The following is a 27,032-nucleotide window of genomic DNA, read 5'->3' as shown; positions in this document are numbered from 1 at the left end:
GATTCTCCTGGGAGAAATTTAGCCTGAAAGATTTTCTCAGTTGCCGTTTCATCCAGTTATTTGGGAAATTTAGATCTGAAGCAATCCATTATATATAGAGCCAGACACATGAATCAAGCAGGCAATTTATTGAAAGGGATTTGATGATTCATGGGGAATATGCTTCAAGTGTGTGAAATGTTGGATTGTGGATCCTTCACTCTGCCTGCTCAGATATTGTGGACATAAAGCCAGCCAACATGGAAGAATTGACCGAGGTGATCACAGCGGCTGAGTTTCACCCTAACCAATGCAACACGTTTGTCTACAGTAGCAGCAAGGGCTCCATAAGATTGTGCGACATGAGAACCTCCGCACTTTGTGACAACCACTCTAAATGTGAGTTCACTTAAGTCTTTGTATTTTTTTTTTTTTTTTTTATCTTTTGTCTGAGATGAGCAGGCATTTGGTATTTTTCACAAGGTCTTGATTTAAGCCAAAAATGTTTAAACCAGTATGAAATTTCCCAGAGTTTGGGTCACGACCAAACCTTTTGGATGTCTCACTTGTCTGGCACAACCATTTCAGAGTCTCTATTAACGAGCTGATGAGTTGATACAGGTGTGTTTGATTAGGAGGCCTTCAAGGAGCAGGATTGGATAGCAGATGTCATTTTCAAACACTAGGGTTGTGTCCGAAAATGGGACAGACATTTCTATGAGTGTCCGAAACCATATTGAGTCCCACAATGTACCTCAATGAGTGTATAACTGATGTACGCTCAACGGCTAGAAAATACCCATAACGCACTTTGAGAGTCACGTGCCGAATGAATTCCCACATCTTGCCAGAAGATGGCGCCCGCAGCTAAATCATCCATCCATTTTCCAAACCGCTGGTCCAATGTGGCTACAGCGTAATATCATACAGTTATAAATTCATTTTTAAGTGATTATTAAGTTGTTCAGTTAAGGTTTATACATAGTTTTCATGACAGAGTTCAAGATACATCTTTTCATCTTACTACTGGAGCTGCAAGTTTAAGTTTCAAATGATTATTAAACAGCATACAAAAAATAAACAAAAGTGGCAGCCCTTCCAGTGTCTGAATTCACTCGCTCATTTTCATTCACTCCTTCATGTGGACTATATTAGTGAAGTAATGTAGGGAATAGTGAATGAGGGTATAGGGGGCGATTTCAAACAGCATAGGACACTAGCTAGGCGACCATTTGGAGCCATGGGATTCATGCAAATTATCTGTTAAAATCAGTTAAAATGTTATGCTGGCCTGTGGTTGAGGTAATTATAACCTTTAAGACACTGTAAATGACTGCAGTCTTATCTTAGACCCTAACCCAGGGGTGTCAAAGGAGAGCCACAGGTTCAACCTTAATTAAATGCACCTGATCAAGTCCTAATCAATTCCTTCAGGCTTGTTTGAAAACTACAGGTATGTATGTTGGAGCTAAACTCTGTAAGAACTGAGTTTGGCAGCCCTGCCCTAAACCTACACCAAGATCCAGACCCAGGCACCAAGTAATGTGATCCAGACATGAGGACAAAAGGACATGAGAGGTCTCAAGACTATGGCTGGCCACACACTAGATGATTTTCAAATCTTAACTGATTTTAAAACTGAAACCACAGACATAAGGGCAGTTTCAACTGATTTTTAGCATTCTAATCCACTGAATGCACGCACTAGAAGAATTGTCCGGACCGTGAGATCACATACACCTGTTGATTGTAAACATTTTCACAGTGAGACAAGATCTCACAGAAACTCATGAGATCAAACGTGACTTAAAGGGTTAGTTCACCCAAAAATGAAAATGATATCATTTATTAGTCACCTTCTACACCCGTAAGGCCTTCGTTCATCTTCGGAACACAAGCTATTTTTGATGAAGACCGATGGCTCAGTGAGGCCATTGAACTTTTCAAGATCCAGAAAGGTACTCAAAACATATTTAAAACAGTTCATGTGAGTTCAGTGGTTTAATCTTAATATTGTAAAGCTACGAGATAACTTTTTTGAGCCAAAAAAACAAAAAACGACTTTTCAACAAAAGAGGTTAAAAGACTATGGGTGATCTTTCTCAATACTCCACTTTTCGTGGCATGTTTGTGGCTGCCAAGTTTCAGCTATTCAAGCACGCAACATCTGGTTAGTGAAGCTTGCTCGCTCTCATTGGCTTTCGCTGGTATCATGTCAGAGGCAGCCTGATCAAGATTTGGGATCGTGCGGGCATCGGTTCGATTGGGAGCGGTAAAATAATCCAAATGACACCACACAATTGGACAAGAAAGTTGGTTGCTAGAAGCCTTGAATTAGGCCATACCCCCAGATCACTGGGGGTTGCAAATCAGGTCCAAAATTGGGCTTAAAATCTTAGTGTGTGGCGAGCCTAAGACCACAAGATCAAGGCCCCAACTCTGCTCCTGAAATATTTACCTGTATCCTCTTGTTTCTCCCTATCAGTATTTGAGGAACCAGAAGACCCCAGTAATCGCTCCTTCTTCTCAGAGATCATCTCCTCTATCTCAGACGTGAAATTCAGCCACAGTGGACGCTACTTGATGACTCGTGACTATCTCACAGTGAAGGTGTGGGACGTCAACATGGAGAGCAAGCCTTTGGAAACCTACCAGGTACTGGCTCTGCAGATTAGACCATGACCCATGATCCATGACCCATGACTACAGTTATTATGGGTTTATGATGATGCCATAAGTTTTATTGTCATTTTCGGTCAAATACTTCAAAAGGTATTGATCATCTGTGCTTTCGGTTCTGTCTCTGACAGGTTCATGACTACCTTAGGAGTAAGCTATGCTCACTGTATGAAAATGACTGCATCTTCGACAAGTTTGAATGTGTCTGGAATGGAACTGACAGGTTTGTCAAAAGCAGATGTGTCCAGTCCTTCTCCTGGATGTCCACTTTCCAAAGCTTAGCTCTAGCATGGAACATTCAAGTAATCCTGAAAACCTTGATTAGTGGTTCAGATGTTTAATTAGGGTTGGAGCAAAACTCTAATGGAAGGTGGCCTTCCAGGAGCAGGTTTGGACACCCGTCACACCAGATTTTCCAAATTGATTTTGGACCGTATGGCGCTGACATCAGGTAATAAGAACTAATAATTGTTGTTTTTTCTTTCCCATTAGTGTCTTAATGACAGGGTCTTACAACAATTTCTTCCGTATGTTCGATCGGAACACCAAGCGTGATGTGACTCTCGAGGCCTCGCGGGAGAACAGCAAACCCAGAGCCATCCTCAAACCACGCAAAGTTTGTGTTGGCGGCAAGCGTCGGAAAGACGAAATCAGTGTAGACAGTCTGGACTTCAGTAAGAAGATCCTACACACTGCATGGCACCCCCACGAGAACATCATTGCTGTGGCTGCCACCAACAACCTCTACATATTTCAGGACAAGGTCAACTAGCATGTAGCTCTGATGTCTCCAGTTATCAGAGCGACAAAAGGCGCAATTTCTCTAGATGACCTGGGAGTGGAAAGGCTGGACTCACTAGCATATTGAACTTGTGAGGAACATCTAGATGAGCTTTGCCTTTACAGCAGATTTGATACTGCACTGAATCTAACAAAACAAAACTTGAAGGTGCACTGCAAACCACGGACAATGACAATGGCTGTTGGACTGCTTTTGTTTATAATTACTTCAAATCTTCTTCCTCTCTGTAGGTTTATTGGTTATGCACAGCAATACAGAGAGGATCCTTTTACTTTTAAAGTAGCTGACGGCCCTTTCACATGACTCATATCAGGGTTTGGGAGCATCTCTCAAGCACCCTGACCACTACGAGAAATGTTGTAGATGCCATCATAGAAGGATGTTGGTAGGTAGCAAGAAAGAGGAAATGTGCAGAAATGTTGCGCTGTTTACTTTCAAAGAAACAAAGGGAACTTGAATGTGTTATGTGTTTGAGGTTTAAGCTAAAGTTCAGCCTTTTGTATCTTGCTGGCATCACTCATATAATGTCATTCAAACATGGTAATCATTGGATGTGCTTCAAAAGTTCAACTTAAACACCAAGTCAAATCTCTGTGAAACATTTTAGCTTGACACCATGCTGTACAGTAGGGAAAGTTGACGAGTCACGTGAAAGGGCTTTAAAGGGATAGTTCACCCAAAAATGAAAATCCTGTCATCATTTACTTGCCCTTAAGTTGTGCCAAACCTGTACGAGTTTCTTCTGTTGAACACAAAAGATATTTTAACGGTAGCCATTGACTTCCATAGTAGGGAAAAAAATATCTAATTCAATGGCTACCGTCAACTGTCTGGCTACCAACATTCTTTAAAATATCTTTTCTGTGCAGAAGAAAGAACTCATACAAGTTTGAAAAAACCTGAGGGTGAGTAAATGACAATTTTAAATTTTGGGTGAACTATCCCTTTAAGATAGTGAGGAAATGATTTAGTATTCAACCTACATCTGATTTGCCTCTTGGCAGGACAGAGGATGCAGGTGGCTTTGATAATTGAATATGTTGTTGTGGCTGAGTGCTGAGGTATCCAACTTTTCAGCTTATTTTCATTTCTCAATTTACTTCATGAAGGTGCATGCATCATCAAACCCCAACTTTAGGGTTGACTGATGCAACAAACGAATGGTGTAAAACAATGTAGCAAATGTACTAATGTTCTGCTTTTGTTCTAATTTTATAAAGAAAAAGGGAAAACTGTAATAAAAATCAAGAGGAACATTTTGTATTCTTTGATTTCATGCATGAGAAAATGACAAGATGAAAACACAGCTGCTAAAAAACAAAAAAAAAGGTTGCATTTATTTCCAGTCAACACAGAAATATAGCAACAAGCCCAAATCAAACCACTAAGAAACTTTTCACATACACATGTACTCAAGGGTACACGACTTATTTCACACACTGTCTGCACTGACCAGTCATATTAGCCTGCTACAATCGATGCTCACAAGAGGCTGCAGTGTGACATGTACAAATGCATTCCCTGCCTGACGAGTCAAGTTCATTGATTGACAATTTGCCTTGTGCTAGCCTACAACTAGTGGCCGTACAGGGCGTCAGCTTGCACAGTTTGAGAAGGTAACACCAACATTTCAAAAATACATGATGTCTTTAACACTGTGCTGTGATGAAAGCAAGGCTGGCTCATGCTCAGTCCTTTGAAGTCCACTACGGCTTCACTTCGTGGAGCGGCGGCTGGGTTCAGAGGCAGTTGGGGGAGGTGGGGGACCCCGACGGTCCAGGTCCTCGATATAGAACATGATGAGTTTGCGGCGCTCTTCTGGGACGCAGTCTAAGACCAGGTAACGTTTATCATTCTGAAGGACTTTCTCGACATCCTTCAGGTGCTGGTCTGACTCCTGGATCAGCTTCCGTGATCTGCAGAGAATACGAGCTCAAAAGCTTTAGAAGTGACAAGTTAAGATCTAAATGATGATTAATGTTATGGGGCTAGTTACATTACAACTGTTAACCAATAAAAATTCTGTCATTCACTCTCATGTCTTCCCAAACCAATAAGATGTTTCTGCGTTTCACAAAAGCAGGTGAGTTATACAGACATGAGAATGGGTAAATGATGACAGAAGAACACATTTTTGGAAATGAAAGTAATGTGCATACCTATACGTGATGAATTTTGTTTCTTTCAGGAGAGTTCGGAAGTCAGCTTTGGCTGTGATGTATTTGTCCTTTATGTAATCTTCAAATTCCCGTTGTTTCTTCTAGAAGGTGAGAAAAAAAAGAAAGTTTCAAAAAGGTGATGCCAAGGCAAAAAATTCAATAAGACAACCAAACAATTCAACTCACTCTATCACTGCTGGAGAACTTGATGCAGCGTGGGTCATCTTTGATGATCTTCTTCACCTCTTTCCATGTGGTGGTCAAGGTGATCTATGATTAAATAGTTACATAAGCAGTATGAACACATGTACAACCCAAAAGATACATATTTAAGGTTCTAATAATCCATTTGATATTTAATAACTGAAATTTGACATTCATTAAATAGGATAAAACATCAATCCCTTGTCCTTTTTTGTACAGATACAAACCATCTATTAAAAATATTTGACAACTTCTTTTGTTGTTAGAAAATTTTCAAAACACAGGTACATTTATTTACATTTATTCATTTAGCAGACCCTTTTATCCAGATAATTATGGTAAGATGTACATGTAGTGAACATTACTCTAGTATTCTCTTCTCAATAACAATTTATGAACAATTATAACACATCATAAAAAAATATTGTGTATATATTAGTTATATATATATATATATATATATATATATATATATATATATATATATATATATATATATATATATATATATATATATATATATATATAATTACATCAATATGTTGTTGTTATAAGCATATAATTACAATAAGAATTTTATATATAATTAGTTATTAAATAACTACATATTATAAGTTAATTATATTTGTAAGTATGTAAGTATATAATAAAATATATTGATAGTGTTATTACACAAGCATATAAGTATAAGTATATTTATACTATGATTATATAAATATGAAGTATATAATAATAATAATAATAATAATAATAATAATAATAATAGAATTATGTATTATTACGTACATAAGTATATAATAATACATTTATATTATTGTTACTATATGCTTATCTAGTAACATACATTTTATATTATTATTATTATTATTATTATTATTATTATATAACGCATATAGCAACAATAACAGAATATTGGTGTTATTATTATTACATACACATATAAATAATATTATTGTTATTATTGCAACCAGTGTCTCACCATAGAGGTCTCATCCAACAGCTGCCTGAAATGTTCTTTCTTCCTCTTGGTAAGAGCTTCCACATGTTCTTCAAACAGTTTCTCCTTCTCATGTCGCTCCAGCAGAGATGATGACTCCCACCGGTGGTCTTTACGCAGGTTGCGCCTCGTTTCAGACCAGGAAGCATCCGTTGACCTTACCTATATGTGAACACACGAGATAAAAAAAAGAAAAAGAAAAATTAGGAAAATGTATATTAAATACAATATACAATTATACAAATACAGTTCTTAAAGGATTAGTTCACTTTCATATTAAATTTTCCTGATAATTTACTCACCCCCATGTCATCCAAGATGTCCATGTCTTTCTTTCTTCAGTCGAAAAGAAATGAAGGTTTTGATGAAAACATTCCAGAATTATTCTCCTTATAGTGGACTTCAATGGTGCAGCTTCAAAGAGCTTTAAAAACCATCAAAAAAAAAAAAAACCATTAAAAAAAAAAAATGTCAATGTATATGCTTTATATAAACAAACGATCGCCTTCCAAGTGCTTCCGCCCAAAACAGCGCTTTCGTATTCTTCAAAAAGTTTACGCTGTATGTCCTACGCCTTCCCCATTCTACTTATGGAACGAACACGGCACCATACAGCGTAAACTTTTTGAAGAATACGAAAGTGTGGTTTTGGCGGATGCACTTGGAAGGACATCATTTGTTTATATAAAGCATATACATTGAAATTTTTTTTTAAATGACCAATCGTTTTGCTAGATAAGACCCTTATTCCTCGTCTGGTATCGTTTAAAGCCCTTTGAAGCTGCACTGAAACTGTAATTTTGACCTTCAACCGTTTGGGCTCCACTGAAGTCCACAATAAGGAGAAAAATCCTGGAATGTTTTCATCAAAAACCTTAATTTCTTTTCGACTGAAGAAAGAAGGACATGAACATCTTGGATGACATGGGGGCGAGTAAATTATCAGGAAAATTTTATTTGAAAGTGGACTAATCCTTTAAGAGTGAGCCAGCACTGACCATATCAGACATGAGAGCTTTGAAGTGCTGGACGGCCTCCTCTCGTTTGTGCTGCTCTCTCTCTCTGTCGATCTCTTTGGTCTGTTCAGATCGAGCTCTCTGCACTTCCCGCTCTCTCTCCCTCAGACTGGCCTCGATGCGAGCCTGTCGTTCCAACTCCTTCTCTTTCTCCGCATCCACGTTCTACACAACACAAAGACACTCATACATTTTAGTATCACAATTTCAGCAGTATGTATGGTGTGATGCAAACACTATGCTATGACAGGGGTTGGTTCTCAACTTTTCTGCAGAGTTTTGCTCTAACCCTAATCAAACACACACAAACAAGCTAATCAGGAACTTCAGGATTACTAGAAAGTTACAGAAAGGTAAGTTTGATCAAGGTTGGAGCTAAATAGGATTGTCAAAAGTACCGAAATTTTAAAAAAATGTGACGATACCAGCATCTCCCCCTAGCATTTTGAGCGGATTCTTAAACGCCTCCGATTGGTCGTTGTATTCACGTGCTCAACAGATATGTCTGTGATTGGCTACAATGATCAACGCTTCAAAAACATGTTGTAAATAGACATTGTTGACGCTCTTCACCGAGCGCTTAGATGCATTAGAAAGCAGGCATCCATCAGCGGATATATTAGAGACGTATCACAGACATATCTGTTGAGAGCGTGAACACAATGGCCATTTAGAGGTGTTTAAAAATCCGCTCGACAGAACGGGAAATGCTGGTAGTGTCACATTTTTAACATTTCAGTAACGACTTCATATCAAAATCAGTACTTTGGACAACCCTCTGCAGGGCAGAGGTGTGAACCCCTGTGCTATGATATTATTGGTCAATATTTTCCACGCCCAATTTGCCTTGGTTATGTCAGTATAAATGTTGTTTCCCCTTGTCCTGATGAATCATACACAATAAGACCCTCCTTCTAACCTTCGCCTGCTTCTCCACATACTGTTTGTACAGTTCTTCTCTAGCAGCTGAGCTCTCCACAGCTTTGTAGCGCTGGTCCGTCTCCAGCTTGTCCTTCACTTTGCTCCAGCGCTGAGAGACATCCACATGGTGGTCTGACAGCAAATCGAAGAAATCCTGTTTAACCTGCAGAAAGAGAACTTGACTTCAGTTGTTACAGCTTAACAGAATATAGTTAATTTCACTTTTGACGTCCTAGTCATTTCAGGGTGGTTGTGGGAGGCCGCTGACAGACCTTTTCTACTTTGTTTTTGGAGTCTTCTTTGTCCTTCTTTCTCAAGGCTATCATGAACTCTGTGAACATGGTTTCTCTGTCCTTCATCTTCTCAATGGCCTTGAAACGAGGATCCTTAGAGTGTTTTGCTGCAAACTCACTGAATGTGGTCCTAAAAAGTGAAAGGGAAATTAACATGTGGCCATTTAATACATTTTAGTCAATCTAATCTAGGGCTAATTCCTTGATTCAATTTTCTAAGGCTGCATGATGTATTAAAACCATTTAAAAATCATACTACAGCATGGTGCTATTGTTAATTAACAAAGGCAGCGAGTTAATTAAATAAATACATAAATGCCCTGCGGGTTCAATATATATATGCGCTTTGATTATTTACACGCGAGTAGGTTACATGTGTCTCAGAGCAACTCTTGAACTGTCATCATTTACATGCGTGGAGCGTCTCAAACTCCATCTCTGCATTTGCAGTGAGTTTGGGTTGCTTATAACGTTCATCTGGGAACACAATGCACGCCATTTCATCAGATTTGTAATGCAAATCATTTATAAACCTATGCCAACACACGACAATACATCAATATCTTTCTAAATATGTGAACTGTTCTTCGCGATTTTAAAATAAAAGTTTAAACCCTCGCTCTGAGTTGGCATGCTTTGATGTCCAAATATTTTTGTTTAAGAAATTTATTACAGTGGCTGTAGCATTTCTATCATAAAGAAGTGGCCAAACATTTAAATTAAATGACATTTGGCCAATATTAAACAAGGATTGATCTGCTGTAAAGTCTAACATCAGGCCGTTGGCGCCCTCTGCAGGCATTTGTTATAATACATAATGTACATAAGATGATTGTTCATATTATGTATTTTAATAGTGTTCTATAAAACCATATGATTACTTGCTTTTGATACTTTATTGGAACCAAATATTATTGCCTCATTGTTATATGCATTTTAATACATCTGAATACTATTATCATTACCACAAAAAAATACAATTACTCGATTAATCGTCAAAATAATCGACCAATTACTCGATTACTAAAATAATTGTTACTGACAGCCCAGTATTAAGATACAGTTCAGCTGGTTAAACCAGACCTTTACTTGGTGCTGAACACTCAAAATATAGAGGCCTAAATAAAAGGCCTAAATAAAACAGACCTAATGTGAAATCTGGCATCTTCCATCATCTTTCGGAAGTCATCTTTAGCCTGCATGAGTTTATTCTTCTTCTCCTTCCTCTCTTCTTCAGCACGAGTCTTCACATACTGATCAAACACCTGCACAGTGAATGGAGACAAATTCACAAAGCTGCCCACTTCTGCTCATTCAGCAAACCGGCAAACACCAGTCGCTCTCACCTGTTTCCTCTCTTTGGGGTTGAGCAGCAAATATCGAGGGTCAAACACAATCTTGTGCAGCTCTTTGTCCCAAGTGGAAAAAGCTGAAACCTGCAGGTATGAAGAGGGCAAAAAGATGGCTTACCAACGAACAGATCATCCAAAAATTTAAAAACAACACTTCATTCAAGTTAATCAGCATATGTGACATACATACAAACTTCACTTGTGTTGAACCCACAACATTCCTTTAACAACATACAAAATTACAATGATACACAATTACAGCGAATTACAGTCAACGACGATTACACTACTGCAAAACACATATGATAGATGTTAAAATGAATAGCTTCTGAAATGAAAAAAGGTACAACACTCACTCTTTCAGCGCTCTAACTTTATTAATTAAAAAAAATATGACAAGATTACAATTAGTGGAGCTGCACACCTGTTGTTGATGATCAGAGTGCACAAAGCTGTGTGTGAGATTGTTACTCTTGTTATCTGATGAAGGCCTTGAACGGCCGAAACGTCATTTTTTTTTTTAATGAATAAAGTTATAGCGCTGTAAGAATGAGTGTTGCACCTTTTTTCAGTTCATATGCATTTCGATTTTTTGGTTGCACCTCCTCTTCTGTTGGTAGAGCACCTCTTTTTAACATTTGTTACATAAAATGAATAGCTTTCAAATATATTCTTTTGTGAATAAATAAAATCTATCAACACAAAGTACAAAATTATCTGTTACTCATTGCAATATTATATTCTCCTGTGGCAACCGTAATAGTAATTCATTGGCATTTCAAGGAACAATGTAGGACCAAAGTTTTTTAAATTAATCTGACAGATAAAAGTGACAAGAGAGGGCACGAACACTACTGTAAAGTAGGACTGGGCGGTATGACCACTTATTACACTCGATTCATCATTATTAGCAATGCTGTATAACAAAGCTCATCCACGTATTTGATTCTGGCACTTATTTCAAATCTTGTTTGATTCTAACTCTACTGGTGTCATCTTGAGGCTCACTAATCGATTCAACTGAAAACAAATCTGGAGGACTTCAGTACTAATAGTACTGTAATATCGATGTAGTGTTTGTCTTGTTGCCAATATACTTAACGGATTATAATATAATATACATGAGTTGATACAATTTTAAAACCGTATCAACTCATATCAAGATTTTGTTTTTAGTAATTATGTATTTGGTGAACAGCCTTATAATTTGAGGTACGTGTACATTATCTCTTAAATAATCATCTTGTTTGAACATCTTGGCTCGCTTGATATGAACAGATTTTCTTCACAGAAGCTTTGAGTTTATTACAGGTTTAATATAAGGGAGTTCAAAAATTCAACCCAAATCAATATTTTTGTCCAGTTATTTACCCATGTGGCGAGCGGAATAATGTACATCCAGCCATACATTATTCCTTACATATTATATGTAACAGTAGTCATGAATAAATCCTGCTATAGCATTTATACTGCAGTATATCCACAGCATTATTAAAAAAAAAAGACCAGACCATATCTAGTATAACATTATGACCACCTTCCTAATATTGTGTTGGTCCCCCTTTTGCTGCTAAAACAGCCCTGACCCGTCGAGGCATGGACTCCTCTAGACCCCTGAAAGTGTGCTGTGGTATCTGGACCAAGATGTTAGCAGCAGATCCTTTAACTTCTGAGGTGGAGCCTACATAAATCGGACTTGTTTGTTCAGCACATCCCACAGATGCTCAATTGGATTGAGATCAGAGGAATCTGGAGGCCAAGTCAACACCTCAAACTCGTTGTTGTGCTCCTCAAACCATTCCTGAACCATTTTTGCTTTGTGGCAGGACACATTATCTTGCTGAAAGAGACCACAGCCACCAGGGAATACCGTTTCTATGAAAGGGTGTACATGGTCTGCAACAATGCTTAGGTAGGTGTCAAAGTACATCCACATGGATGGCAGGACCCAAGGTTTCCCAGCAGAACATTGCTCAGCGGTGGACAGGGGTCAGCATGGGCACCCTGACAGGTCTGCAGCTCCATACGCAACAAACTGTGATGCATTGTATATTCTGACACCTTTCTATCAGAACCAGCATTAACTTCTTGAGCAATTTGAGCTCCAGTAGCTCGTCTGTTGGATCGGACCACACGGGCCAGCCTTCACTCCCCACGTGCATCAATGAGCCTTGGCCGCCCAGGACCCTGTCGCCGGTTCACCACTGTTCCTTCCTTGGAGCACTTTTGATAGATACTGACCACTGCAGACCAGGAACACCCCACAAGAGCTGCAGTTTTGGAGATGCTCTCATCCAGTCTTCTAGCCATCACAGTTTGTCCCTTGTCAAACTTGCTCAAATCCTTGTGCTTTGAGGACTTTGAGGACAAAATGTTCACTTGCTGCCTAATATATCCCACCCACTAGCAGGTGCTGTGATGAAGAGATGATCAGTGTTATTCACTTCAACTGTCAGTGCTCATAATGTTATGCCTGATCGGTGTATACGACTGTGTTTGATTATAATGGAAGCAAATTACATTTTTCACTGCAGCTATCAGTTGTTTAGGAATGTCAAGCAGTTTAGCGCATTTGATATTTCAACTGATGTTCGCTTGAGAAGCATAATTTTTCAACCGTTTAGTTATGCCTCAGTCAATCATATTTGGAATGTGTTACTGTTCTATGTGTTACTTCAAATCCAATCAAATCCAACACTGTGTTTTGCACAGATTCCATTTATTATTCCATTTATTATGAATAATCATTTATTTTATTAATGCATTAAGATCCAAGATAATTTGTCAAATGTTTTTTTTTTTTATATTAGCTTGTAGCATTTTTTAAGTATAGCATTGCCATATTGCTATACCTACACTTTCTAAAAGAATCAATAGGAAATCATCTGATTTTTTCCATCTGAAACATTACCATTACCAAACATTACCAAGTCACCATTTTTATATCTGCCCTGTACATTCTCCCTGTACAAAGTAGTTTAATAAGCATACTGAAGGCTCTCCTCTATTGACAAAGCAAAAACTATGCACAAGCGTCAACTGGACCTAATTAGTGGACAAATTTAGGAAATCATGAATGAGCATATATGGACCGAATCAGACTTGGCAATGGTTGTTAAAGGGTTTGTTCACCCAAAAATGAAAATTGTCATTAATTACTCACCCTCATGTTGTTCCACATCCGTAAGACCTTCGTTCATCTTTGGAACACAAATTAAGATATTTTTGATAAAATCTGATGGCTCAGTGAGGCCTGCATTGCCACCAAGACAATTAACACTTTCAATGCCCAGAAAGCTACTAATGGCGTATTTAAAACAGTTCATGTGACTACAGTGGTTCAAACTTAATATTATGAAGTGACGAGAATACTTTTTGGGGGCCAAAAACACAAAATAACTTTTTATTCAACAATATCTAGTGATGGGTGATTTCAAAACACTGCTTCATGAAGCTTTGAAGCTTTACGAATCTTTTGTTTCGAATCAGTGGTTCAGAGCGCGTATTAAACTGCCAAAGTCACACCCCCTAGTGGTGAACCATTGAAATTTCGAAACACTTATGACATTACGAAGCCTCGTTCACTGAAACCATGTGACATTGGCAGTTTGATACACGCTCCGAACCACTGATTCGAAACAGAATCTAAATGTGTGTAAAGCTTTTTTAGCGGACAAAAAGTATTCTCGTCACTTCATAACATTAAGGTTGAACTAGTCACATGAACCGTTTTAAATATGTCTTTAATAGTTTTCTGGGCATTGAAAGTGTTAATTGTCTTGCAGGCAATGCAGGCCTCACTGAACCATCGGATTTTTTCAAAAATATCTTAATTTGCGTTCCAAAGACGAACAAAGGTCTTACGGGTGTGGAACAACATGAGGGTGAGTAATTAATGACAGAATTTTCATTTTTGAGTGAACTAACCCTTTAAATATATAAACCATTCTTTCATTGAATTTCCAGAATAACTCTTATGATGAATAGTTATGATATAATCACCGTGATATACAATTTTGGTCATACCGCCCATCCCTACAGTCAAACACAAAGCATCTAACACGACCTCAGAGCAATTCAGAAATAACAGGTAAGAAAACGGGAGTGACAGAATGAGCAGAGAGGAATTTAAGACTCTATATTACATAATATTCAAGAATAATAGTAACAAGAATGAACTTAAGATTGTACCTTGATGGGCTTCCATTCAGATTTATGTGTCTAACATTACAGAGCTGGTTAGAGTATTGCGTTGGATTGAAGTGTTTTACCCCTCTCTCCAGCAGCATGTCCCTGAACTGGTTCATGCGGGCCTCCAGGGGCACCAGGGCCCGATCACGAGCGGCCTTCAGTTCGGCCTCCATGGCCGCGTCTTTCTCTGCGTCAGCCTCCTTCACATCGTCCTTCCTGTCAGAGAGAAGAGGACGAGTGTAAGGAAGAACATTTCAGAATTTTGTTACAGGTTTTGCTTGTAAAAAAATTTTATTCTTTAATTTTTCATTAAAAAAAAATTGCAATTTCTTTTTTTAAAAAAAGAGAGAATTGACCCTGATTGAACTGAAATCTATTAAAATATTTAAATCTCATCTAAAGTTTTTGTAGTTAACACATTGGTTCCTTTTAAGGAAAGAAAACAATATACTTCTAGGAATTGCTCAAAACAGAATTAAACTGTTGTGACTCATCAAATTTAATAAAAGTTAATGCTAAAACAAACTAACAGTGTATATTTATTAAACCATGCTTAATTAACAGAATGTGTTAAAAGGTTAACTTTGATAGTCCTACCAAACTAATTTATTTGAATTTGAGAGTGTGTGTTTAAAGTCTAAGGACTGCATTATCCTTGCAATCCTCGCATCGAGTTATTTTGCGTTTTGAAAGGTAGAATACATTGTCAAGTACAAATATATTGGTATTTTTGATTTCGGTTCTTGAAAACAAATCCCAAAACCTTTGTTACATGAATACACATCACTGAAGGGCTTGAAGTTGTGATTGGTTCACTGGGGTTTGCCTAATGGAGGCTAGAGAGAGGTCAAACAAGGTGGGTTACCTTGGAGGCCCACGTTGGCATCGCCAGAGCTTAGAAGCGTTCTCTGAAAAATAGTCCCCAGTGCAACAGGACCACTGTTTGGGGTCAGGGGGAGGCAGGCGTGAAGGGCACTGATGGGAAACAGTGACTGATTTGATTTGGTAAATGTTATGGAGTCACCACTTTTCACAGACCCAAACTAAAGATTACCACTGCTAAGACAAGTCAGCATTGGGTGCACAAAAAAAGAAAAAAACAAAAGAAAAAAAAAGAAAGAAAAACGCCGAACTTTTTTTAACTGTGACATAAAATAGTCCATTCAACATGTTTTTGCTCAGGGCTTAAACGGAAGCAGCCCCATTTCCTTTTCTCTTCATATGATTAGAAATCAAGTTTTTGTGATGCTTCTAGTTTCTTCTTTATAATACAAAAGTTAGGTGTTCTGCAGGGGTGAGCGTTCGGCCCCTTATGGTTCCTGCCGAGTGCCGACGGTACTTACTTCCTCTTCTTAGCCTTAGAAGGCTCATCGTCCAGTGTGTCCTCTATGGCTGTTTCAATCTCTTCTTTGTTGAAACCTGCAGTGAGAAATAAAACAATTTTTTTTGTCATTTTTTGCTGTGTTAATGTACTGGACCAAGAATCAAAGTTTACAAGCAAGCTGAAAATGTATGCAGTGCAAATCACAGCGTCACACAGGGTTTCACCTATTTTCTTGTTGTCATCTAGGCCCCTTTTGTGGGGGGGCTCTTGAATGTATTTGTCCACATCAGCTCGGCCCACCAGCTCCTCAGGTCGGTCCCACATGGACAGTCGTGTGGTGGGGTTGTAGTAAAACACACGCTCATCTCCAGTCCAGACCACACACCTAAAAAACACAAATATGTATCATTTTCACTGTAACTTCACATTAAAGTCTTTCAAGGATTAGTTCACTTCAGAATTAAAATTTCCTGATAATTTAATTTACTCATCCCCGTGTCATCCAAGATGTTTATGTCTTTCTTTCTTCAGTCTAAAAGAAATTAAGGTTTTTGAGGAAAACATTCCAGGATTTTTAGTGCAAGACGAGCATTTGTGGTTAAAAAGTATATATATATATATATAAATGACAGATTGTTTCACTAGACAAGACACTTATTCTATGGCTGGGATCAAGTAGAGCTTTTTAAAGCTGCACTGAAACTGACATTTAACTCGTTGAACCCTGTTGAAGTCCACTATATGGAAAAACAATCCTGGAATGTTTTCCTCAAAAATCATAATTTCTTCTCGACTGAGAAAAGAAAGGCATAAACATCTTGGATGACATGGGGGTAAGTAAATTATCAGGTAATTTTAATTCTGAAGCGAACTAATCCTTTAAAGTACCATTTTTAAAATCACTGAAGAGACAGAGGAGAAGAAAAGGCTCACCAGGGAGTACCGGGAATTGGGTTTGTGGCTACAGGTTTGGCCTTCTGTGCTGCTTTTTCCTCCTCTGTCATCTCTTCTTCCCTGGGTAACTACAACATCAAAACATTATCAATAATGTTTCCTTAATCCTCAAAACTTGCTTTAAACAAGTCTATATCACTTGCAAACTTCACACTTACCTCTTTAGAACTGCCAAAGTCAGCTTTGGCTTCCATGTCTATATCCTTTAAATCTGAATCATCATGGTTATGGCCATGTTTAGCCTTGTCACTGTCCTTATCTGCTCAGACAAATAAAGTAATGTTTCTGAAAATAACATTGACTCGCTGTGCTAAACCTGACACATTGAACTGACAAATGTTAATAGTCAAGTGTAAGTACAGTTCACACAAAAAAAAAAAAAAACAGACCTGAGGTCTCGCTTACCTCTCTCTTTTAGCTCAGCAGGTTTTTCCCAGGTGGACTCCAGAGTGCGATTGTTGTAATAGTAGATCTTCCCATCAGCCGTTTTGTATTCAGACCATTCACGAAGTGGAAGAGCCCCTGCCAGAGGTGAAGGAGCTGCAGTGAGAGCTAGCTGGGGATGCATCATGGGTACAAGAGGAGGGGCCATCCCTGGCAGCACACCTTAAAAAAAAAAAATTGCATTCAGAAGATCAAACAGTCAAATCTCAAGAAAACATTACAGCGTTCCTATCTCTTTTGAATTTCCAGTGATTCATGATTGATGGATAGATATTTTTAAAACTATTTTTATTGAGATTTCTGGGATGGATTTCCATGTATACACTGATAAGAATCCTTGAAGTTATAAAATGACGTGTTTCTTTGTGGCATTTCTTTTATTACCAACTTTTCAAAGTAATATTTCCTTCATTTAAAATATCTGAAGGCAACGTGCTAATGTTTTAATCTATTATTTTATAATAGTAAAATTACATCATTAATTAACACACACACACACACACACACATATACATATATATATATATATATATATATATATATAGCCATGTGAGCCATGTGTGCTGACTTTTTTTTTTTATATATATCTGGATTGGCCACTGAAAACTCTGCTGACCATTATATTTTAAAACAGAATATTAATTAAGATTATAAATCTCCATGACTTCTCCATGCTTGCACTCTAAAAATGCTGGGTTAAAAACAACCCAAGTTGGGTTAAATATGAACAAACCCAGCAGGTTGGGTTAAAGGGTCTAATATAAGTCTCTGGTCTGGTCAAGTTTCAAAACATGCCTTTTACGATATTACTATATTGCTGGCTAAAAAAATAAATCCAAAATTGGTTGAAAAAAAATGGCTGGGTGAAAACAACCCAATCCTTAGGTTTGTCCATATTTAACCCAGCATTTTTTAAAGTGTGGAAATTACATTTTTAAAATGTCCCGATATTTGTTGTGTGCAAGTGTATGCAGCCTGTCCACATCACTACATAAGAAGAGGGCGCCATCTACTGGTTACTGAGTTATTCAAGTCCACTAGTAGAGTTTAGTTGCTATTCCAGTCTGCACTAGGGATGGGCATGTTTGGCAATTTCGATCATCGATAGGTTTGAAAAACGGTTAATCGAGTACATGGCCGTCATGGAGATAATGAAAACATCTGAAGACTGTTAGGAAAATGAATGTTAAAAATAAAAATATGACATGAAAACCGGTCTATGAAAATGTGATTAGAACAGTGTTAGATTATGATGCAGCAATGTTTTTAATAAGGAAGCATCTAAAAGGAATAGCCGCCTGAGGTGAAGAGTGACTTTATGCCAATAAACTGAAGCCCGTTCTATGACACATCCTATGATATTCATCATATAACTCAAATACATAATATAGATGTAACATTACAACTTGTATCGGCACAAAAGGATGCAAATGCCAGGGAACTTTAAGTTACGCGCTTAACGAGAGAGAATTGCCATTGAACAAATATGACGAAAAAGCACTGCTGCATTATTATAACATCAGTATTTTTATTTTTATTATTTTTTTTTAAAAGAAACATCTAAAAGCAATATGGCCGTCTCAAATAACTCAGTCAATATTGGGCATTGCATTTGAGCATGAAACTAAACACTGATATGCAGTATCTTAATAAATGTTGATATCCCAACCCAATGCATCCTGCATTAGATTAATCAGATGTAGCTATTACAACTTCATCTGCAAAAGGTTTGCGAATGCAAACGTGAGCTTGACCGAAAGTGTAACTCCGACTGTGCTTTAAAAAGTGTCACTAATATTTCAGCAGTATTTTGGATTCATTTCGCACTTTCTTATCAACCAAAATGTTATTTTACAGTATGAAATTCACATTTCAATCATCGTTTACATGATCGATTGTCACCGTCACATCCCTAGTCTACAGTAATTCAAATACCAATAAGCACCAAATACAACACTATATACACTTATAGGAGGGTATATTGCACACATTTTAGCCTTTTTGAAATGGTTATCTCTCACCTCTACATTTTCTGGCTTGTTTGACTATACAAAGTAGGCAATTCGACTTTCAAGATGAAATTCATTTCTACGTACCAGGCAGAGGGATGTGCATGCCAGGGAGAGGCACTCTGAACGGTGGCACCATGACCGGGGGGAATGCTGGGATCGCAGCACCCGGCTGGCCCACGGGCAGGCCAGGAGGGAGACTCTGATGCAACAGCGGCATCGTCTGCACTGCAGTGACTGTAGCAGTTACTGTAGGAACACTGACCACAGCAACAGGGGTCACACCTACACTAGCAGGAGGGGTAGAGGCCACTGGAGGCATCTCAGAAACAACAGACGCTACAAGAACAACAAAGCAAAGGGAAAGAATGGATATGAGATTGAAGATATCAAGAACATCTATAACATTATAGATTGATCATATTGGCCATGAGTATTACTAATCTTTTAAATCAGGGGTTGTCAAACTTTTTTTTTGACAGTTACTATGGAAGTGAATGGTGCCCCAGATCTGTTTGGTTGTTAACATTCTTTAAAATATCTTCCTTTGTGTTCAGCGGAACAAGAAATGTATACAGGTTTGGAACAACTAATTAAAACCCCCTGCAGTTCCCTCACAAACCCCCAGTTGGGAACAGTTGGGTATGATCCATACCTCATCCTCTGGGTGCAATACTCACTGGTGGAGGCTTGGGAGGCAGTGGGGGCCGGACTGGTGCTGGGGTCGGGGCTGGAGCTGAGGGTGTGGGAAGGGGATAGGCTCTGGGTGGAAACTGTTTCGGTCACAATCGTAGCAGCGCTGCTAGCTGCAGTAGAGGCAGCGCTGTTAGGAGCAGCTGCAGCTCCTCCAGACTGAGCTGTCATTAGAGGATTGAGCTCTGACTGCTGGATGATCTTTACTCCCTCTGGTTTGGTCCAGGCAGACTCCCGTGTCCGGGCATTATAGTAATATACCTGGAAGAGCATAGCAGAAAGGTTTTAAAAGTCCTAGGACGCTACTGTGCTAGGATGGTTGACTAGTTGACTAGCACTTATAGCAAGTGCTATGAAAAGGTTGGAGAAAAAAAAAACAATATACCATATTTTTCTGAAATACAAGTTGCTTTTTTATCATCTGAGATGTGCTGCAACTTATATAACTAAAGTAAAGCAAGCAAAACATGCACAAAGCGCACGCGTTTGGATTTGTGCCGAATGACAGTTTTTTTTGTTTGTTTTTTTATAGTTTGGCTTTAAAACTTTTTTTTGTTTTATACTTATTGTTTTCATTCCTGTTCTGAATACCATTATGTGTGTGTAAAAATGTTTCTAAATACTTTGATATTTTGCATTATTTCTTAGTTCTAGATGTAATAATACAATGTGACAGATGAAACATGTCATATATATATATATATATATATATATATATATATACACAGCCTTCCTTTTCTAGGAAACGCCCTAGAAAAGTGGTGTTTTGGACAATATTATAAAAGAAACAAACGCACTCCGTCTGAGGTGCCAGTCAAGAAGGATAAGTCCAAATATATATGAAAAATATCAAGTTGAGTGTGCAGTCAGATTTTTCATATATTTTTAGACAATATTGGCATGAATCCTTTTTAATTTGTGAGAATTTTGCACTGATAAGGGACAACACAAACAACAAAAACATATTTTATTACATAAACAGTTTATACATAGAAAAAACTTAAATTTTCGATTCATCAAAATATCCACCATTAGCAGCTATCTGACCTAAACTGGGTTCTAATTGGTTCATTGTATTCTAAACTTAACTGGCAATCAATTGTTGAAGCTATTAAGGTGTGCTGACCCAAAAATCTTTTACAAACCTGGGCCAAGTTTAAACCATTAACCAGGCATCACAGCATGTCTGACTTTGACATGTATATATTGCCATTATTATGCAATCAAAATGAAATTATTGCGGTCTTCAATGATAACGTCAAGTTACTTTAATGTATTTGCACCAAAAAATGATAAGGATTTATGCTGATATTGTCCAAAACCACACTTTGCCAGGGTGTTAAAAAAAAAAAAAAACACTTTTGGAGGGCGGTGTATGTGTGTGTATGGGTGTATGTATTTTATATATATATATATATATATATTTATTATATTATATTATATTATATTATATTATATATATATCACTTTAAATAAATTATAATTAACAATTTCTTAAGAATAAAAAAAAAACTCAATCTATCTTATGCCTGTATAGCTGCTGTGTGCGAGCAGATACGTTAGGCACGTTAAGTTGATTGAGCGCGCAGCGGCATAGACACTCGAGCGTGTCGAGCACACATGCCTTTTTTTGTAGTTCCATCAGTCATTTCAATAGCAAAGAAAGTAAAATGATCCACATATTGACATTACTTGATGGTAAGGGGAGAGAGAGATAGAGAGAGAAAGACAGAGACAGACAGAAACTTGATTTCTGATTGCTTACTCAGCACACACGAATCTGTTGGATTAAAACTAAATAGCAGCCCAAGTAAAAACATGAACTGTTACATGATTTATGTATAACAAGTGGTTCCCTACATTATCACAGGAAAATGTCATGTGACTACTGTGCCACTGCACTGGAGCGGCTCTAAATGTGCGCTGTAGATGGAATACAAGAACAGAACAGTAATAGAAGCTTGTACAATACATTTTAAGAGGCATAATTAAGCATGAAAACATTATTTGCTCAACTAATTAAGCCAAATAATATGACTTCATACTCTTTTGTTCTTTTTCTACCCAATATTAAATAAAATATTACATTAAATTTTTTTTAAATTATGTAAAATATTATATTTAAAAATTACAAATGCAATGAAAATACAGCTATGGGTACTCTGTATCTACCTTTCCTTCTGGCGTGGTGTTCTCTACCCAGATTTCATCACTAGTCAAACTTGAAGTCGCTCCTGGTGATGGAGGCATTCCAGGCGGAAAGATCATTCCGGGAGGAGGAGGCATGTTTCCCATGGGTGGGGGCATGAACGGTGGCCTCTGTGAAAAAGACAATCTTAAACTATTAGAGACTGAGAGAGATTGGAGTCTATCAGAGATTGAAAGTAACATTAAGTACACATATGCACACACTATCGTATTTTTGCATTCATTCCTACCTGCAGGTGTGGGGGTCCAATGGGTGGGGGCAAAGCTCCAGGTGGAGGTATGGGTGGCATACTGGTGTCAAACGGTGGTCTACCGAAAGGGGGTCTAGGGGGTGGCGGGGTCCTCTCATCATGCCGAAGGGCGGAGGTGGGGGTCGTAGTAACGGAGGAGGTCCTCGTAACACTGCGCTAGGTGGTGGAGCAGGGCTACGAAAACGTAACACCATACTGAGAAGAAATAAATGACAGTAATTACCAATATTATTGGTATGCAAAACCACCACTTAGTACACTAAAAGCTGAACAACAAAATTGTCTAGCATCCAGTAATAATTTCCTAGATCTGCCCCTGGTCAAATGCTAATGGCATGGTATTTTAATATACATTACATTAATGTCTGTAATGTAAAATATACAAAGGGATGTGCTTGATATTCCGATTTATTAAAAATAAATCATGAAAGAGATGTGAATTCAGTACTGTCTTTTGGGGCTTTCTGTGTAAACAAACATGCTTGATAGACACAGAGAGCTGGATTTCTTCATCATATTAATTATTCTACTGTGAAATAGTCCAAAGTTATGGTAACGGTATGGTTAAACGTAATGGTTTGGTTTGGTTTGGTTTACAGTTATGGTAAAACGTAAGACGGTACCCAGATTTCAAAACATTAAGATTTCACTTCTACTGTTAATGAAATTTTGATAGGCTACACGGTTTTCACTACGAGACGGATAGCCTTATTGTTATAAAATCCAGATGGGTTATTTTTATAGTATGCCAAAAAGAGTTTACTTTTAAATGTGATCGCTGGTACATTTCACCAGTATTTACCATAGTTTCAATACAAATATTTAAATATGAAAACTATGCAATATGAAAATTATTTTCAAATAAAAGCATTTTCTTTATAAAATACAAGATTTGGTCTTCAAAAAGACTATTCCCAAAAGGTACACATCCTGAAAAAGAGGCGGTCATAATCAGAACAATATGGTAATTTGTACTTGAACCCAGTTTGTTATATTAACTTATCCTATTTATTCATGAAATAAAAAATAATCACTGTCAGGACAGATAATAATTAAAGTGCTTAGAACTATTTTTTATTTAAAAATTTGCAAATTTATATGTAAAAAGTGACTGATTTGAAGAGTTATAACCTATCTTGGTCTGTCATATCTTTCATACCTTGCTGCTCCATTAACAAGCTGCACAATGAATAAACGTCTTTTATATTTATAGTATTTTTCTATTGTTTTTTCATGAATGTATTTTAAGAATACAAATAGTAATTTGTTTTTATTGACATTTTACCATATTTACCACTATACACATACGTTCACTTATTTTTTACCTTCTAAATGTTTAGATTTTATAAACTTTATTTAAAAAAAAAAAAAAAGGTCATAGATTATGATTATATATTTTTATTAATTTGTTGTTTTCTTACACTTCCCCAGGATTTTTAAAAATGTGTATCTAAAATTAAAAAAATAATAATACATTTAAATAATTAAAAATAAATAAATAAATAAAAGTGTGTAAAATCTATTTTTAGTCAAGGTTGGCTAAACGTATAGCTACCTCACATAGTTTTCCATTAAATGACATTATATTTGTCCCAAACACAGCACAAATAAAGTCTATGCTTTATACTGAGAAATATAGTAATATAGATCACCATTTCCCTTTCTCGTTGTGCTGTTTTTTCAAACACCAAACTTTAAATAAAGATGCCACTGTATTCATTCTTGAAGTGAACCAAATTGGCTTTTGGCTGCTGGTGATAAGATTGACTGTTAGGACTGCCGTACTGCCTTGAACTCGAGCACATGAGTACAGAATGATGACGTCTCGTGAAGCACGTTCAGCAGACTCTATATTTTACTAAACGTTACAGCCGGCGTATTATATGCTCAGTAAGAAGTTTAAGATGCAACAGAATGGTTGACAAAAACAAATATTTAATACTAATTTGTAGAGTGTTTACTTGTTTGGCAAGTGTTTGTCATGTTCTAATGATAAAATCACAATTAGCCTAAATGTCTGGATCTGTCTGGCTCTCTAAGGAGCAAATTTGCCTAAAGAAATAAAGATTTTATCGATAATTATCGATTATTGACCGATATGAAAAATTATACAGTGATCATTTTTGGCCATATCTCCTACCCCTATACTATAGTGCTCCAAACATGAACCGGCACCGCATATGCACGCATATTTCATCATGTCTTCTTCAAGTGAAATATGCAAATAAGGACACAGCGGTATGTCTGATCATGAACGCAGTGACACGATGAATGATTATTCTGATGCACGGTAAGCTGAAAATTCAAAGAATGGGCAAAAAAGTAACTATATGCCTTTATTCTTTCAGTGTTAAAGGGTTAGTTCACCCAAAAATGAAAATAATGTCATTTATTACTCACCCTCATGTCGTTCTACAGCCGTAAGACCTTTGTTCATCTTCCGAACACAAATTAAGATATTGTTGATGAAATCCAATGGCTCAGTGAGGCCTTTATTGCCAGCAATGTTACTGCACCTCTCAAGATCCATAAAGGTACTAAAAACATATTCAAATCAGTTCATGTGAGTTCAGTGGTTCAATATTAATATTATAAAGTGACAAGAATACTTTTTGTGCAACAACAAAACAAAATAATGACTTTAACAATATCTATCTGGGCCGATTTCAAAACACTGCTCCAGAGCTTTACGAATCGAATCAGTGAATTGGATGACCAAAGTCACGTGATTTCAGCAGTTTAGCCGTTTGATAGGAGATCCGAATCTCTGATTTAAAACAAAAGATTCATGAAGCAGTGTTTTGAAATCGGCCCATATAGATATTGTTGAAAAGTCATTATTTTGTTTTTTTGTTGCACAAAAAGTATTCTTGTCGCTTTATAATATTAAGATAGAACCACTGAACTCGCATGAACTGATTTAAATATGTTTTTAGTACCTTTATGGATCTTGAGAGGTTCGGTGGCTTCACTGAGCCATCGGGTTTCATCAAAAATATCTTAATTTGTGTTCTGAAGATGAATGAAGGTCTTATGGGTGTAGAACGACACGAGGGTGAGTAATAATTGACAGAATTTTCATTTTTGGGTGAACTAACCCTTTAAACTGAAGTGTCATTTTGTTCAGAGACTATAGTAATGAAAATATTAGATTTTTTAAATGTTCCTCATTTTTCATATAGACCAATATCTCTGCAAAGTGTTAATGCTGATTTGTAAGAATGATTTAATTAAATGTATTTGATTTGTTCATGATAGTTGTTAGTAGTCCCTAACAACATTTCTAGGGAGTTTGTTGTCATAGGGTTATATTTTTTTAATATAATTGTATAATTAGTGTGTATAATCTGTGTTTTATTGGTTATTTTCACCCATCTTCCCATGCTCTACACTGCCATTTTTCCACAGATTTACGTGCCCAATTCTTGAATCTTTTTCAAATCTGAGGTGTGAACAACCAGTGCCACAACAGGGGATTTCATGACACGTTAAGACACAACTGACTGTTTATAATTATTTAGTTTCATTAAAAAAAAACGAATCTCATCTGTTTTCTCTATTCAGAGCTAATTTAAACTATTTTAAACTTAAATTAACGATAATTGAACTCAAAAACACAAAATAAATATGTCATGATGAGGAAAAACTACACAAGCCGGTGTGCTAAAGTTAGCAAGCAAAGCCAGGCATAGCTAACACGTCAGCTGCAAACAAACCATTAGTTAGGCCTACTAACAGGAAATATTCACGTTTTTGATTAGTACGTTGTTCTGAAAGGTACAGTTTTGCTTAGCTTGACTTTTCAAGTGTGAACTATTCAAGCAAATAAATAAACGGTGAACGTTTACGGAGCTAGCAAAAATGCTAACTGTGCTAAACTGCGCAGGCGGAGTTTTCCACCACTCACACCATAACACAGACTGGCTACATAGCTAAGATATAAATAAGCATCGATTTCTGCATTAATCTACATCTAGCGTTATCATACTGGCTCTTGTAGTGTAGTTTTCTGACCTGTTCTCCGCGAGTCCAGCGCTCTCTCCATCTATGTTCTCCGCCATCGCTCCAGAAACTAAACAAACACACACTTCAGCTAAACTTCCTGTTGGTGAAGCACTTCCTCACACTTTCCTTTACGTTATTGGCTGGATGTACTGGTCATGAAACCCTTTCATTAAAGACCTTTATAGCATTACTAGATCAAAAAGATAGATAGATAGATAGATAGATAGATAGATAGATAGATAGATAGATAGATAGATAGATAGATCAAAATTTAAGTGTTTTAGCTTTTAGTATGAATATGTTAGCTTAGGTTAATGAAAATAATGTCATTTATTATTCACCCTCATGCCGTTCCACACCCCACACCGCTGATTCGACACGCTGATTCATTATGCTCCGAAGCTTCCTGAAGCAGTGTTTTGAAATCGGCCATCACTATATAAGTCGTTATTTTGTTTTTTTGGCGCCCCAAAAATATTCTTGTCACTTTATAATATTAATATTGAACCACTGTACTCACATGAACTGATTTAAATATGTTTTTAGTACAT

At 37.1% G+C, this 27,032-nt stretch overlaps 2 protein-coding genes across 4 annotated transcripts in view; one reads left to right on the top strand and one right to left on the bottom strand.

The window, feature by feature from the left end:
* ppp2r2bb (protein phosphatase 2, regulatory subunit B, beta b) overlaps positions 1-4,714 on the top strand; it is a 99,784-nt gene extending 95,070 nt beyond the window's left edge. For all 3 annotated transcript variants that reach the window (XM_048165170.1, XM_048165171.1, XM_048165172.1), the window contains exons 6-9: positions 214-378; positions 2,465-2,634; positions 2,790-2,881; positions 3,151-4,714. In XM_048165170.1, the coding sequence (XP_048021127.1) occupies positions 214-378; positions 2,465-2,634; positions 2,790-2,881; positions 3,151-3,430 (707 nt within the window). In that variant the 3' untranslated portion in view covers positions 3,431-4,714. The remainder of the gene's footprint in view (positions 1-213; positions 379-2,464; positions 2,635-2,789; positions 2,882-3,150) is intronic.
* Positions 4,715-4,771: 57 nt separating this feature from the next.
* On the bottom strand, positions 4,772-26,552 carry tcerg1b (transcription elongation regulator 1b (CA150)). The gene is given in 21 exon segments (XM_048165169.1): positions 4,772-5,376; positions 5,620-5,720; positions 5,806-5,889; positions 6,803-6,982; positions 7,819-8,001; positions 8,756-8,920; positions 9,030-9,180; positions 10,197-10,315; positions 10,397-10,486; positions 14,674-14,809; positions 15,937-16,012; positions 16,142-16,302; positions 16,851-16,939; positions 17,030-17,130; positions 17,277-17,477; positions 19,412-19,663; positions 20,005-20,278; positions 22,190-22,336; positions 22,456-22,562; positions 22,565-22,671; positions 26,491-26,552. Coding segments are annotated over 21 exon segments (2,973 nt in total). The 5' UTR covers positions 26,538-26,552; the 3' UTR covers positions 4,772-5,174.
* Between the last annotated feature and the right edge of the window lie 480 nt (positions 26,553-27,032).

The sequence above is a fragment of the Megalobrama amblycephala genome, linkage group LG18 (assembly GCF_018812025.1).
Source record: "Megalobrama amblycephala isolate DHTTF-2021 linkage group LG18, ASM1881202v1, whole genome shotgun sequence".
NCBI classification, from domain to species: Eukaryota; Metazoa; Chordata; class Actinopteri; order Cypriniformes; family Xenocyprididae; genus Megalobrama; species Megalobrama amblycephala.
The sequence above is the reverse complement of the archived record's forward strand: the minus strand, read 5'-3'. Positions and strand labels throughout refer to the sequence as shown.